This window comes from Cavia porcellus, unplaced genomic scaffold (genome assembly GCF_034190915.1).
Source record: "Cavia porcellus strain 051 isolate PalLab524CR breed Dunkin Hartley unplaced genomic scaffold, mCavPor4.1 scaffold_32, whole genome shotgun sequence".
NCBI lineage: Eukaryota > Metazoa > Chordata > Mammalia > Rodentia > Caviidae > Cavia > Cavia porcellus.
The window spans coordinates 44,311,566-44,328,205 of NW_026947515.1; the positions used below are offsets into that span (position 1 = coordinate 44,311,566).

At 39.8% G+C, this 16,640-nt stretch overlaps 1 protein-coding gene across 1 annotated transcript in view; it reads right to left on the reverse strand.

The window, feature by feature from the left end:
• Nucleotides 1-30: 30 nt before the first annotated feature.
• Nucleotides 31-16,640, reverse strand: part of Fbxw10b (F-box and WD repeat domain containing 10B) — a 35,183-nt gene continuing 18,573 nt past the window's right edge. Inside the window, exons 8-13 of the mRNA XM_063241702.1 lie at nucleotides 16,436-16,557; nucleotides 12,833-12,981; nucleotides 11,377-11,519; nucleotides 6,558-6,716; nucleotides 4,433-4,707; nucleotides 31-1,109 (exon numbers count right to left, since the gene is read on the reverse strand). Coding sequence (XP_063097772.1) covers nucleotides 289-1,109; nucleotides 4,433-4,707; nucleotides 6,558-6,716; nucleotides 11,377-11,519; nucleotides 12,833-12,981; nucleotides 16,436-16,557 — 1,669 coding nt within the window. The 3' untranslated portion in view covers nucleotides 31-288. The remainder of the gene's footprint in view (nucleotides 1,110-4,432; nucleotides 4,708-6,557; nucleotides 6,717-11,376; nucleotides 11,520-12,832; nucleotides 12,982-16,435; nucleotides 16,558-16,640) is intronic.

Consider the following 16,640-nt stretch of genomic DNA (forward strand, 5'->3'; position numbering starts at 1 on the left):
TTCCTGGAAGAAATGATATCTTGACATTGGTAGTGATGAGTGGTATCTAATTTTATAGACCTTCTCTACCACCTATCAACGAAATTGAAGTTCCTAAAGTCTCACTGAATCATTTCTAATGAAAATGCAGAAGCCAGTATCTCCCATCTTTCTCCTTCTTACTTTGAGAGTATCAGTTCTTTGGCTGGCAGGAAGATAGGAATTTCCACATTAATTGCCAGGGAATCGTCAAAAAAAGGGAGGGAGGAAGGGAGAGTAAGCATAAACCTGCTATTTCCCAAAGCTCATTTAGATAAACATATTTTGTCCGAGTTCAGGGGCTGCTATTTTCCCTGGCTTTAAGAAATTATCGATAGGCAGCCCTTTGATCTTCCGGATCCATGCAGTCTTGCTTGCTCTCCCTGGACTGACCACTCTAGTGGGCTCCTCGCCCTGATACTGTCTCATCTTGGCTTCCTCATACTCCTTCTCTTTCTTCACGGTTAACAGCATGAATTCTGTATTCATTCGGAGGGGATCCAGAGTCGTGTAGAAGTGAGGCCGTTCCTTCCTGAGAATCTGCACAGCCATGTTCTCTTGTGGAGCTGCCATGTGGCTGGGTTGAATGACCTTCATGCTGGTCGGGGGGCCTCGGCTGTGGGCTGCTTTTTCAATTGAACTGGTCAAGGGGTGTCCACCTTTTAAGCTGTCAGACAATCTGGGGCGGATGAGCATGGGTTGGGGTATGGTAGACTGGATACTGGGACTATGCAAAGACTTCCTCAAATTAGGCTTCAGTTTCTGGACTTCAAGGGGAATTTCAGTTTGTTTCACATCTATGGGAGCATTATTGAATTTCAACCTATCAACTGCATGTTGGATGGACTTTCCCTTGAAATTCAGGACCTTCCTTGGGAAAGAAATTGAAGGTACCACAGCATCCACGACTTGGATTTGGGGTTTATGGGGATAGGTAAATTTTCCAGAATTGTTGGCTTGTTGCAAGGCACTGAGAGTCAAAAGAAAATGGTCCGGTGACATAGGCTTTTCCCAGGAATTTTTCTTTGAATACCTGATCAGTTTTGCAGGAGATTTCACTTTTTTTTGTAGTTGCATTTCCTCCTCATCATCTACTTCAACAAAAAGAAAAACAACAGCATTGTATGAAAATATTGCATATTAACTTATGCATGAAAATTAAAGCCATCCTAACTTCTAAACTGCTAGACACAATGAGATATTGTTGCCCAACAAGCATACCATCACGTGTTGAACATCCCTAGTGGTATCAGAAATTTGATAATACAACAAATGATGAACAAAGTAATTTTTAAATAAATATGCTAAATTCATATAAAATGTGTACTAGCTTTTAAATATGCATATTTGAAGGCATGTGTGATTCCAGTATTGTGCAAATTTTGGAAACTTCCCTGTAGAACTGACCTGCTCATATCAATTTATGATTCACACAAAACATATCTTATATATGTATAATAATATACCTATATTTTCAATGATAATTATATCACAAAGTTTGATCTCCATTTTACTAATAAGAGTTGATTTCCATTGATCTAGGACATTTCCCAAAATCAGACCTTTGAAGACTATATCACCCCTGGGAAATACAAAACATTATAACATGATTAAAAATATCAGCAAGTCCAAAAGCTAATGACCAGAATAGGAGAATCCTTCCCATATATCACTTTATAGTCAAGACTTCTGGGAAATCTAAGAACAATAGGTTAATGAAGATATCTTCGCAGGTAAACAAATATATATTATCTCGATTTCATTTAGGCTTTTTCAGTCCCTACAATGCCTTGCTGATAACATTATCCTCACTTTCAAAAGGAATAACAATCATGAAAGTACAAGTATTCATCTAGTCTGGAACTTAACACATAAGAATCCAAAGTCTGAACCCCAAGTTGCACCAGCACATAAAATACAATAATGTGTTATGCATATGATTCCTCTTGATCCGATAGTTTTTATCCTAAGATAGACATATTAAGATAAAATGAAAATTCAAATTGTTGCCTGACAACATTTTAATAAAACTCAGTGAGTTGAAATGTAAAAAATCTGCCCTCTCCTTCCAAATCCAAAAAACAAAGAATTTTTCTCCTTTTATTAAAAAAGGCATTGGAATGTGTTCATTGTTTATTAAATTGCCTTTTTGCAAAATAATATATCTTGGACATTTTTCCAAGTCTATTTACATGTCTACTTCACTGCAATTCCCATTATACAATTACTAACTGTCACCACATAGTCAAGGTATAGATTCTTAGCCATTGCTCATTGTTGGACATTTAATTAATGACCAACCTGAAAGAAACACATACAATTTTTACTACCATGTAAGCATGTGGGAGATAATAGATAACACCCAAAGTTACCATGGTCTCGAGAGGAGCTCTCGTGCATTGTTAGTGGGAGTGTAAAGTAATTCTGTGCTTCTAAGAATTACCATGGCAATAAATTCCTAGTTTTTAAATGCACCTTTCTTTTGGCTCAGCAATTTCATTCCCTAGACTTTTCACTATAGGCAACCTTGTTCGGATTTACAGACACAGGTATATACAAGATGTTCGTAATTAGCATAATTTTCATCAAAATTATTTTGACCTTGCCTTGAAATATGTCTGCTGTAAAGAAAGACTACTACACTAAAAAATATTTGAAAGGAATTATTACCAATATCCTTCAAAAATGATGAAGGGACAGTCCAATCATGCTACTCAGCAACTTTTCTTCATTTCTCTGATTTTTCTGAGATTGTGGTTGTTTTTGTTTGCATTAATGGGAATTGAACCAAGGCCTTTGTGTTGAGCTGTATCCTCAGCCGTTTTTTTTTTTTTTAATTTTTATTTTTTTTATTTTTTGAGACAAGGTCTTCCTAAGTAACTGAGATTGTCAGGTAAGGCTTGAGTTTTGTTATCCTTCTAGTCCAGCCTTCCAAAGTACAGGGAATATAGATGTGCATCTCTCTCTCTCTCTCTCTCTCTCTCTCTCTCTCTCTCTCTCCCCATATTTCCTTATGTCATATGCACAGTATGTCCTACCCTCCCAAAATCTCTCCTCTCTCTCATGAAATCCCCTATAACCAATCCAACCAGCCCAACCTCCTCTTCAGCCTTCTGCTGTGCCCATTACTCAGACTACTGACACAACTGTGCAAGAAACCACCAAGCTGAACGGTAGTAGACTGTGAGCCTTAGGTCTTAGAAAGGTATTTTGCTTTTGACCTTCAAGTTAGTAAGAGGACAATTAGAAGAAACTGGTCACTCTACGGTGAAGCCAGACCTTATATCCATTCTGAATCCTCAAAGATAAGCTAAAGTCTGCTAAAAAAAAAAAAAAAAAAAAAAAACTAAAGAAGAACATGTGTGCACAAAACAGACAGACAGAGACTGGATCCTGAACCTTGCCACTAATTCAAATAAAGCACCACCGTCTTATCTTCCATCTTGAATTTTTCTTGCCCATCGTCAATGCCATTTACTCCCCTATGAATAGAACCAGTTCTCTCGTGGTCATCTTTCTGGGGTGATTTTGGCTTCCTTAGCTTTGAGTTATACCTGGAAATATGGCTAACGTAAGACTGAGGAGAAACTGCTGTGATTATATAACTTAAGTAGGTCTGACTCATGGGGGGATAGTAATAGAAATAGCAATAATGGAGGCTCATAATTCAACTGAGTTGCACTCAAAATATCAATGCATTGGTTATTCTGATATTAAACTGAGTAGGCACTTACAGTCTAATGTTTAGATCTCTTCCTCAAGCTCTGAGCATTATCTAAAAGGCTTGGCTCCTCAAGATTGGCTATGTTGAGAATGCTATGCTTGGAAGTAGTCCATTGATGTTCTCTAGATCTGTGTATCAAATTTCATGCCACATATAGGACAGGTAAAAAGGAGTTTTGCTGCTTTAACCTCCATATAATTTATCCCTTAAATATTATAAATGGCACACTTCCACCTACACACTTGCATACATGTACACATAAACATATATACAAACAATTTATAACTGATATTTTCCAATCTCTCAAAGGTCTAAAGATGATACTTTCTATATAAAACTTTTTTCTACTTATAGTAACTTCTTCTGTTCCGAGGAAATATATAAGGTATATAATATTTGTTTGGATTTAGGGAGTAGGAAATGTTGATTGCTTTTTTTAATGTCAATTATAAGGTTACTATATAATCTCCTATACAACGATGTTAATAAATTTGAAAATATAGATCATGAAAGAAATTTTCCCTTTAGCTTTGCTAACAAATTGATGGATCAAAGCAAACTTCTTGAAGGATTAGGATTTATGTCATTAAGAAACCCTTGGCCAAAATACCCTTCAAGAAACCAGTCCTGGGTTCCCCTCCCCTGCTCCCTTGGTTATCACTGGGATTCTCTGCAGATTGGCTCCTTTACCTGCAGATAACTTGCTTGGATTCAGCAGAAGTTGAGACTTCTGAGGTTTGTCTAGTAGGACCTCCTGGATGACAATTTGTTTACTACTGGATATAGATTCTTTTAGTCTGTGAACTTGAGTGCTAGACTTGAAAAGAAGGTCCAGGAGACCGTTTTCTTCTTTTTCCTCCTCTTTCTCCTTACTCTTCTTTTGCTTGCTTCTGTCGTGTGAGTACTGCCACTTTACATTCTCAAACTGGAACAGCAGAATATTGCTCTCTGTGTTGACCACCATCCTGGAACCGAAACAAGGTTGCCCAACAAGGAGCATGGAAGCCGCCCAAACGTGCATTGCGGTTACTGTCTCATCAGCCTTAGGTGGTGCCCATGCAATAGCCATAAAATAGGGTAAGGTGCTGGTGGGTGGGTGGGGAGCAAAGCAAGGGACCAAGTTATACAGCTGGTACTTAGCTTTCTTTAACAAATAAACATGAACAGACAGAGCGGATGTGTTCTGATCGCTTTGCTTCTCAAGCTATAATTTTTTTAAAACTGGGGATTGCAACCAGGGCTCACAGTGAGCTACATCCTTGGCCTTTTTTAAAAAAATTTAGGACAGGGTCTCAATAAATTGCCCAAGCTGGCCTTGAACTTGTGATCCCCCCCCACCGCCTCAGTCTCTCAAGTAACCAGAACTACAGATATGAGCCATTGCACCCAACCTTGAATGTTTTTTCAATGAGTTTTCAATAACCTAGAGCAACCAAGGAAGAAGTTTAGGCATTCCACACACAACTGTCTTGCATTCACTCCTTTTTAAATTTTATGTTTTCTTCTGAGACCTAAAATGTCAGACAGTTTCTATTCCAGTTATAAGAATGAAAACTCTGTACTGGAAAGGCCTTCTCTGTCCTATTGACTTTTCACACACAGAGACCACTTTCCATGCTAACCCTCTGGACATACTCCAGCTATTGACAAAGGCCCTTATAAAGCAGGATGATTTCTATCTTCTCTAATGCTTTTCCCCAGCACTACTGGTTTTTTACACATAGCAAACTGGTTGCTCCTCTCTGTCAGATCTCCTGGATCTATGAACAAGAAATATAAATACTAGGTAGAGGATCCTTTCTACTACAAAGGCTGCAATTTTAAGACCTTAACCACTAGGGTAAACTTTCTAGAAAAGTAATATGTTTGAGATAGTAACATTGGATAGGATTTGACAGATCTAATTCCACTAAGAAATCTTTGCAGACTTTTTTTCAACACGAGATAAAGGAAATGATCTCCTTTGGGATGCTGTGAATGAGAAAAGGTTGGAGCTAGGTTTGTTTTGTGTTTTGTTTTGCTTGGTTTGGTTTGGTTTGGTTTGGTTTGGTTTGGGTTGGTGGGAGCAGAACACTGGTGACTGAACCCACCGCAAGCCCTAACAGAAGTATTTCCCAACCTCTTACAACGTTATTACATCAAAACTGAAAAGTATCCATTTGCTGAACCTCACTGCCACTTTTTCCCTTAAAATGGTAAATAGAATTAATGACCTTTCATTACATGGAAGGCAATATGGCTAGGCAAGTTTGAGATAAACTACAGGTTAATTCTATTTGGTTGTTTTGACATAATATCACCCTGAAGCAGTTCACACATAACAAGCACAGTACTGCATGCTATGAGTTCAGTCATGGTGCTGGTTTCTATAAACTCCTGTTCAGCTCTCCCCAACTAGAGTTCCCTCACTGAACCCCCTTCACTGTGACCTCCCTCCCTCACCCCTCTATAAGTATCTCTGCACCAGAGGTGGATGACAAAGACAGTTAACACAGAGCTCTGAGCAGCTGAATGCATGATCAAAGGGGAAAAAGGGTTCAGTATTAGCACAAGTGTGGTCCTGACAAAAGAACTATATTACACCCACTTCGTGATTTCCTCAAATATCCAGAATGAGTTGAGTCGAAATGAACTCTGATTCCTTTGTTTTGTGAAAAGCCCATTAGCCTCCCACAAGACCACTACTCCAAAAGACGGCCAAAATTGGAGGGAGACACTACCCACTTTCCTGTTGTACATCCAGGGCTTGTGACCCTCCTAGAGGAAGACAAACCATCAACAGATTTGCTCCCAGTTCTCCACACCTACAACCCACCTGTTGTCCTGATAATAGAAGGATAGCACAGCATCACCTCTGGCATTAGATTTTATCATCTTCAGACAGTTTCCATTGAGAAAATTGTAAATGCGGATCTTGCCATCTGCACAGGCGCTGATGACTCGGAGGTACAGAAGCGCGACGTGAAGCACCTCCCTAGAAGGGAAGAGGGTAACAGGCAGACACAGCCTGCAGGAAAACTGCCTGCATTTCTTTGCTGTTTGGAATATTTCATTTATGACTGGGTGGCAATAGTCGTAACTATCTTCCAAGTAATGTTTCCATCATTTTTCTGGGTATAAACCATTAATGCTCAGACGTACCTCTTCCCATTCTGCGATTACGTTTCCTGCAGTTTGGCCATAGGGCCACAAGGCAACAAAACCAAAAGGCTTATGTCACAGATTATGGGGGCAGAACAAGGAATCTCATGGATAGATGATCGTGGGGTTTTTTCTTTGCAGTTTGATTCCTATTTATTTATACAAAAGCCATGGTGAGAATTATGTAATGTTTTGACTGCTTTGCAAAATTATTACTATATTTTCAAAGGTTAATCTTTATATAAAAAAAGAAACCTTAAATTTGGCAGTTTCTTGTTGGTCTCGAATTAGCTGTTTTGATTCTTTCAATGCATAATCATCCTTAACATCCTTAAGGAAAATTGTAGCAGGGATGGGATTTATGATTATCCTTTTGTGATGACCAGCACATGTCTCTAACCGCAGCAGCTGGATATAAGTTGCACCCCAGATATGCGGTGTATTTAATTCTGACAAATAAAATTTCCTCATTCCTGTCAAGACACTGAAAAGTTGAATTTGATGCCACTGATTTGTTAGGTCCGATATGCAAAGCCTGTCCATTAGTACCTGTAGGAGACAATTTGAGTAACACCCCTTGATACAGAACAATTGCTGCAACATTTGTCTCATTTCCATATACTGATATGAACAGAGTGGGCTGTGTGATTCCTTTCTCTCTTCAATTGGCTCTAAGCAATGCAAATAAGGCCAGCTGAAGTACTGGTATGTAATCTTTGGGGCCAATCTGACAGTCTCCTGTTTCCTCTCACCGTGCTCTCTATAAAAGATCTGAGCACAGTGTGGTGGCAGAGCCAATCAGTTCCAAGAATGTCAACTAGGTACCAGCCTTGAAATAAGGAAGTGATGAGTCCCCAGGGCACAAATGTTTACATATTGGAAACTGAGCAACAGCTTCCAAAAACAATTCAAGTGCTACCTTAATTGAATTAGGCAAATCGATCCTTGTGCATGTCGTTCTCCCTGCATTTTGCAAAGATGGTTTTCTCCCTTCCTGGCTAGCTAGCTCAAGCTACTCAGGTAGTTCCCACTATCCCCACCGTCACTCATCCTTAAGCCACCCTCTTCTTCACAAGGTAATAAGTTCTGGAAAAGGTCTAGGATCAGGGCCTTTGTCTGCACATCCTCACAGGGATTGGACTTAGGACCCCTTGGCTGCTCTTAACTTTGAATATGTCTTTGTGTCTTTATTCTCACTGTGGGTTTCCCTGGAAGGGTAGATTGGAATTAACTTGTCCGGATTCCAATAGTGTTTCAATGAGATTATAAATACAATTTTTCGGATTGTGAGGAAGACTGGAGAAGGGATTACAATACTTGGATTACAATATTCAATATTTGGGTAACAATAAATACCTATCATCTCTACCCAGCCAGGTTTGCTCTGGGATCCACGTGGTTCAAGTGTGTCACCCAGTGGTTCCTGGACTGGAAGCTTGATCCCCACTCCCCTCCAGGGTAGCAGGGTTGAGAGGTGGGTAACTTTAAGAAGTAAAGCTTAAGTAGAAGGTGGTAAGGTAATTAGAGATCACTGACCATTGGTGGTCACTTCTGCACTGCCTTCAGAAATAATTAATGTAGATTTCACGGGATCCCAGTTAGTACCTATAAGAGTGAGTTGTTGTAACACAAGGCTGTCCCATTTTCTTGGCCCACACTGTATGGGCCTCGTTCCTTTCCTGTTTCTCTTCCTTATTGTGATGCATCCAAGCAGGGTCCTTGCCAGAAGCTCAATAGATACAGTTGCTTGATTTTGCACTATAAAACATTTTCTTTATTGTTTTTATAACTCTTCTCTTCATAAATTAATAAGCTTCAGTGATCTTGTGATAGTAACAGAAAATGGACTAAAACAAGGTCCACCCATTGCCTAGCTTATATATTCCAAAAACCATCTCTTATCTCCACTGTCTCTCCATCACACACGTATACAAACCTCAGGTATGTTGTCAGATGCTTGGCGATGCACCTCACATCATAGACATTACTGCATGATCAGCACCCATCACAGCGCCTAGCCTATTACAGGTACTCAATATACATTTGTTGAAAAATAACTGACTGTCCAAGCTTTCAGAGTTTACTTCTTGCTACAAAGTATTAAAAGAATTAAGTCCACCCCATACCAGTTAGTCTTAGCCACAGTCAGGTCCCAGGGCCAAACAAGAACTTTTCAAGGCCTTAATAACTGACATAACAGAAACAGTAAAAATAACTCAAAAGGTATGTACGTGCTCAGCATATTCAAAGAGTAACAAGGAGGGCTGTGTGACTTGAATCCCTGGGGATGGGGTAGAGAGAGACAGAGACGTAGAGTGACAGAGAAATTAAGCTATAACAGAAGTATTTAAACGCTCAGAAAAGTTCTAATTCCTTCCGAGATGGAAATACAGTAACTATGTGGCCCCATAAGCATATCTTAGCCTGCTTACACGTCAGATATCTTTTGATTTTCTATCTTCAAAAGTTTAGATCAATGCTTGTATTTCTTGGTTGATTTTTTTTTTGTCTAGTTGATCTGTCTATCTGTGACAATGAGCTACTGAGATCTCCCATTGTAAACTGTTTTTGTATCTAACTGATAAGGTTGGTTTTTAAATAGATGGACGAACATTTAGACAAATCTTTATTTAGACTGACCAAGAAAAAGAGAAGAGTGAAAATATTAATGTCAGAAGAACGTGGAACATTTTTACTGACTAATGTTAATATTCTGTAAGTAGGTAGTAATAATGGTTGTATAGCAGTGTGACTTTACCAAAAACTATTAAATTGTAAACTAAAGTGGCAAAGTTTGCGGGGTGTCTATGATATTCTAATTAAAAATTACAAAAAGTCTAATTACAATATGAACTATGAAAAAGAATTTGAAGAATAAAGCCATTTAGAAGAAAACCTCACAGAGAACAAAAGTTTTGTCAAAGATTATGATTTCTGTCAAGCCTACTTTACAATCTCCAATTTCTTCTCTTACATACATTCTCTTTCACACTCATTTCAAAATCATAATTTCATTGAGGAAAGTGCTGACTCAAGAAAGATCTGTTTCCAGTTATTCTACAAAGGACAGAGAGTAACTATGTCTGTTTTCTTATTTACAGCATATCTAAAAGGTGGGTATGAGTCCAATCATTAGAACTCTCCTGCAAGGCCATCTGTCAAATTAGTGGGTTTTATCAATTATATGCATTTATTGAGCACTTACATCTACACAGCGCTTACAGAGGAAGAGCACTTACAAAGTGTTGGTCACGTTTTCCAGATGTCTGTGTCTTTTCTCTGACCATGCCAGTTATCAAGAACTAAGATATGGTTAGTTCTTGGTGGTGGTTACTCAATGGCAGTGGTCATTGAAGAGGACTCTTGGTGGAATGGATTTATGGATGGGAACACATTATTTTTCAAAAACTAAATCCTACTAAACACTGCCTAGAATTTGTAATTTTCTTGTGACATCATAAAGTTTGGTTCCTCCCTTAAGATCAAGCATTGATAATCCAGATAACAAACTAAATGGCTGACAGTGGCCTAAGGGTTGGATAAATCACTGGACACAGGTGTACCCTGGCATCCACCTGTTAATACAATGTATGTCACACAAAGAGAGTAAGCCCATATAAACCCATATCCCTTTAAATTACCCTCAATACCAATTAGCCTGTGTAAAAAAGTCTTATGAGAGTATAAGGAAATCTAAAGCCATACTTTACTGATAGATGTTTAGATGTTGTGGGAAATCTACTTACTCTTTTAAGGAATTAAGATAGCATTTTTTCTGGACTATTTTATAATATACTCAGAGGCAAGAAGTGTTGTCCATGTAATCTAAGAATGCCATAGAGCAGCCTTTAAAACCCAAGGTCATGGCAGAATTCTTAATTCACCGCAAAACTCTTTCTAAACAAGCCCAGCTATGACCTCACAATACTGTACTTCTTAATTGGCCCAATCAATCAATGCCACTAAATTTGAATTAGATTGTAAAGCGAAATCCATTTGCAGTCCTGCAGTAGAATTTAGCCCATAGACTTTTTAAAAAACTTTAAAAAATCCTAAATCCTTCACTATTTAAACCTTGGATTATTTCAGCTTTTATAAGAAAAGATTCTTGGGCTAAAATCCAATTCCAAGAATTTTAAGGTTATGTAGAGCTGGCATTGTCTGGGAGGGTCCTACAACTACTCACATGTTTGACCAACACCAGATGTAAATTTGCCATGTGTGTCACAACTATAAAATTTCAATGACTCTTCAAAATTCACACTGATATTATTATTTCTCAAGGGAACAAATGAGAGTAGGAGAGGGAATGATCAGAAGAGAAGGTAGGTGGAAGGGAGGGAAATGAGTAACAGCAGAGGAGAAGACGGGTGAGGAACGGAGAGGACAAGAGGTCAGCAGTGACAGAAGGGTGCGCTCTGTCAGCCGCAGTCTAGGATGCAGTGGGAAACAGAGAGCTCCTGTTTGTCTGTCCCAAGTCCCTCAGCACCTACTTTGGATGCTTGAAGGCCATCAGGCATCGCTCATACTTCCCCACCATGCTCCAGGCCATGACCAGGCCATCAGCACCTCCTGAGAGAAGATGCCACTGGTCAAAGAATAGGCATTTCACAGCTCCTTCATGTCCACTGAGATTCTGCAAGAAAAGACGTCACATTTTTGAGCCCTCCCTTATCTCTGTGACTATTCCAAGGGCCAAAGCCAGAGGCTTCTTTTGATGGATACCAAATCCACACTCCAAACATCCATAGCTACCACTACTTGGAATGACTGAGGTTTTATTTCTGGCTCTAAAAAAGCCAAAAGAATTGGTGCCTCCCTTTCTGCGAAGCTCTGTCCATAGCTTAGGAGGAATGTGCCCTGGGAGGGACCTTATTCCTGGTGGGCTTGTGAACATTTGTGAGCGTTTGCTATGGTTTGGGTGTGTGCAATGGAATTCATGTGTTGGAAACTTAATCCAAAATGTTAATGGTATTTGCAGATAAGGTCTTTAGGAGTGATTGTACTGTGAAGTCCTGCCCTGATGGATGAATTTATTTATACATTAATGGGTTGCTGTTATAGAGAGAGCTTTCTCTGATATGCTTGCTGTGTCTGCCAATGTGAAGCCACCATGACATGACTCAGGAGGAGGCCTTTACCAGGTGCCAAGCAGATGCAATCACAATACTTTTATACATCCAAGCCTCCAGAATGAGTTAAATAAGTGCTTTGTTTTTGTTGTTGGTGCTTGTTTTGTTTTGTTTTGCTTTTTGAGACCAGGACTTGCTATATGGTTCAGACTGGCCTTGAACTCACTATGTATCCTAGACTGGCCTTGGACTTGTAGCAATCCTCCTGCCACAGCCTTCCAACTGCTGGGATTACAGGTGTGCACCACCTTGCCTGGCAAGCCAGATAAACTTCTATTCTTTATAAATTGCCAGTTGTCAACTATTCTATTATAACAATAGAAAAAACATGTCCAGTCACTTTCAAGACAGTGTTCTCTCCTCTTGAGTAAGGAGGATAAATATTATTTACCCATCCCCTCATGTTTTCACCCTACTAAAAAAGCAAAAAGGAATAAAGGGTTTTGTTCATCCCTTTAATTCATTCCAGAGTCAGGGTAAAATGTACTCTGGGGAGAAAAACAAATTTGACCATTTTGCTGTTAAAACGCCCTTAGAGCCATGTATCTTGCAGAGGCAGTGGCTTTGTTACAGAAGAGAGTTTATACAAGCAGCTTTCTTCCACCATCCCTATGACAATGTGAGTCACAGTGTGGGCAGTGGAGCTTCGGACCCTGCACCAGCTCAGAATGTCCCCCATGGGGACCTTTCCCTTTGGTGCTTCAGGGCCACCCTTATTTTACCTGTGACTCAATTACTCCAGGACAGTCTGGGAAGCTACACAGGGAAACCATCTGTCTCCTTGAAGAGCAGGCCCCCACCTTCACCCCCAGCTTACTTTCACTAGCTGGGCAGTAGCAATGTGCCACACTCTGACTGTCCCTCGCTCACAGCTGCTCACGATGTAGGTGTCATTGATCTTGGTGGCCAAGATGGGGTCTTTGTGTTTAAAGGTCTTCAGGCACTTCCCTGTGTCTATATCCCATTCTGAAGGCGAGAAGGAGAGAGGGGAGAGAAGGGAAAGGGAGGGGTGGAAAGGTTACAGTGGAGTTCTGTTCTCCATTACAAAAGCCAAGACTCACTGAGCCCCCTGAATCAGAGGGTCTTCACCTGATCACACCACATACCTGCCTTACAGAGCTCCCTGACCAGGAGCTCTTCGGAGAGGGAATGCACAGGACCTTGGCTCTGACCCTGGGTATAAACCTTGGGCCAAATACTACTTACCTTCAATAAATCTACCCTCAAGCCTTAAAAATGCTTGCTACTGAGCAGATTTCATGAAAACTCACAACATAGGTCTAGTCTCAACATTCCTCCCAGGTGCTGTCTTCCTGACCCAAACATTACAAAAGAGAAGAAAGTCGTCCTCATGTTTTTAACTATTTCTGCATCTGAATTTTGGGGTTTATGGAGAGAGTAACATAGCTAGGGATGCTACATTGTGCTGCTTCTGCACATACTTAGAGCACCTGCCCTCGCACACTGTGGCACTGGGTGAGGACCAAAGGGGGTGGATGTGTGAGAACAGAGGCAAAGAAAGAGGTTAAAAGGGGGACCACAAATTCAGGGATGAAAAGTTTAAAATCTGCTTCATCACGCCACATAGTTCCTCTGTCCTCAGACAACAGAATAAGGAGTCCAAGGAGAGATTAGAATCATAGCTGAGATTGGCAAAGCACTGTCAGTGAGCAAGGAATCATTCAAAGAGCTGAGCATCTGCGGCCCTTCCAGGGGGAGAACCAGCAGCAGCTCCTGAGATCCGCACCATGTTGGAACTTAGGACCCTGGGAAACCAAACAACCAGCCTGTCTCCCTACTAAGCAATAGTGAACCTACTGATGCTGATGCATGGCCTAGAGCCAAATATCCCATTTCCCTGTCCCCCTTCTCCCCCCACCCAGCCCTGCCCATTAGCAAATGGGAACCAGAAATCTGAGTGTCTCCTGGGAGGTTGACCATAGCAAATAAGGGGGACTTCCTTCTACCATCTCTTTGAAGGCAAATATTTTTATTACTGTTTTGCTCTTTTCTGATTAATGGTACTGCTCTATTCAATATTCTGTTTTAATAAGTTCTATAGTGTTCTATATTTCATCTCATTTTGATATACGTGGTTGAAAGAACAACTATTATAAAGATAACAAAATATACTATGGTACCTATTACTGTTATCCCGGTAACCTACCGTGAAGTTCTGTACCTATTTCACTGTACAATCTTAGTTGGCTTTACTCTGTCTTGTTCTGTTGTATACTTTCAAAATAAAATTTTAAAAAAAAACAGAAGAGCTGAGCATACATTGCATCATCTTCATGAGATAGGCTGTATTATTACTGACCACTCTAAAGACGAGGAAACTGGGGCACAGAGGTCAGAAATATGCTCAAGTTCACAGGAGTGGAGAGCAGTCCTAGAATTTGAGTATAGGGTCTCTGGTTGTGTCTACACTGGGTGAACCCTGAGTGATACATATGTTTTCCTGCATTAATTTTTAGTTATGAATCTTGGCCAATTCATAAAATCACCAATGGGAAAATTGAAATATTAAAGAACAGTTCGGTAAAAAAATTTTAAAGCAGGGAATTACCTTTTAGGCCTTTACTGATCTTTTTTATTTTATTTTGGTGGCCCATGCAGGTAGGAAGAACCTAGGGAAACCAGGCAGGCTGGGTAGCTAGGGCCAGGATTAGGGTGAAGTCAGAGACATTTTGAGTTTATGTTCATCATGGACTTTATGCATTAATTTTGCCTTTTTAAAATACTGCACTGAGTGTCCTTGATATGTGGCTCAGTGGAAGAGCACTTGCCTAGTATATGTGAGGCCCTGGGTTCAACCCCAGCAGCATACACACACACAAACAATTCTGCTGAAATATATGTATTACTGAAATTCATATATTACTGAAATATATATTACTAATAACACAGAATATTATAGTATATATTATATAATACATATATCAGTGAAATATATATATGGATATAAAACTGAGTTTAGCATCCCTTAAATTTTATGCTCAAGGTAAAGGCCTAACTCCCCTCCCCAGGCCTGACCTCACTGCTGGTCCACAAACCCTCCCAGATGGTGGGACAACAGTAGCTGTCCTTTTATCTATAAACCCTCATTTGGATAGTTTTGACTCTTTCTATTGAAGTCCTCAAGCAATAATGGCAATACGATGACATCTTTGGCTTTAAGTAAGACTTCTTCGGAATGAGTGTTGGCATGTAACCCCACCCAGTGTTCTAAGACCTGAGTGTTGGCAGTGTAACCCCACCCAGGGTTCTAAGACCTGAGTGTTGGCAGTGTAACGCCACCCAGGGTTCTTTTCTCATGGCTTTTTTCTCTAGCTGCTCCTACCATGCTGTGACTTCTTGGGTCCCTGGCTCCTCTTCCCAATCTTTCCTCCTATTGTCCCAGGAAAATTTCATCTAGGCCATCTACTTTACAGTCAGCTCTCTGTATTGACAGATACTATATACTAGATTCAATCAACAAATCAAAAATATTGGAAAAAATCACATTTGTACTGAACACGTAGAAACTTTTTTCCTTGTCACTGTTCCCTAAACAATACCTGAAACAGCTAGTTACAGAGCAGTTGCACTGTCATAGGTATATAAGGAATCCAGAGAGGATTTAAATTATACAGGAAGACGGGCATGCTGTACTATCTCATATAGCGATTTAAACCTCCGGGATTTAGATACTAATGAGGAGTTCCAGGATGAACTAATCAGTGTGCATTTTCCTGAGCTGTTCCCTCTGTTTGCAGACTTACAGTGTCCCCTCTTCTCTGCCTATAAAACTGTGCTTCCTTCCGGTCACACTCAAATAGCACCCTGCCGGTGGAGCCTTCTGTAGTTTTTATTGTTATTTCTAAGATCGCTTAAAACTCCACATGTGGATAAGAGCTATGACCTAAAGCAAAGCAGCCTTGAGTTCAGATTTCCCCTCCCCTCCAATTTAGCAGCTTTGATTTGAAGCGTGTTTATTTCCCTTCTCTAGGTTTTCAATACATCATCAATATCCACCTCACAGGATCCTTACGAATATTAAATATGATCATATATATATGTATATATATATATATGGCCTTTATCATTGGGCCTTTTGTAAAATTGGTACCCAGTATATTGCAGGTGTTATTATTCGTGTATTTATTGTATCCTACATTACATATTTAGATCTCCTGCTTCTTATTTCTGTGGAAATAAGAAGACATATCTGAATATTTATGTTCATTTCTTTTCTTGCCAAAATGTGGCACAGTGTTTGAAATATGTAGATATTCACCAAATAGTTGTTTAATGGATAGATTGATGGATGGATGAATAGATAAAAGAATAAATGACTATCTGGAGAAATTAAAAAGCATTTTGATAACTTACAGATTTTGAGGAAACCTCTTAGAAAATGTAAGGCATTCTTTCTCACCTTTCACCTGGGCATCTCTTCCTCCAGATACAAGCATGTTCTTAAATAAATCCATGCACGTGACTGTTCCCTGGTGGCCATAGAAGATTCGCACACAAGTCCCACTTGTCAGATCCCAGTATCTGTAGGACTCAGGACAAAAAGTGTCTGAGATTTTCTGAGTACCCAAAAGATGATACTAATCAGAGTTCCTTTAGAACTATGA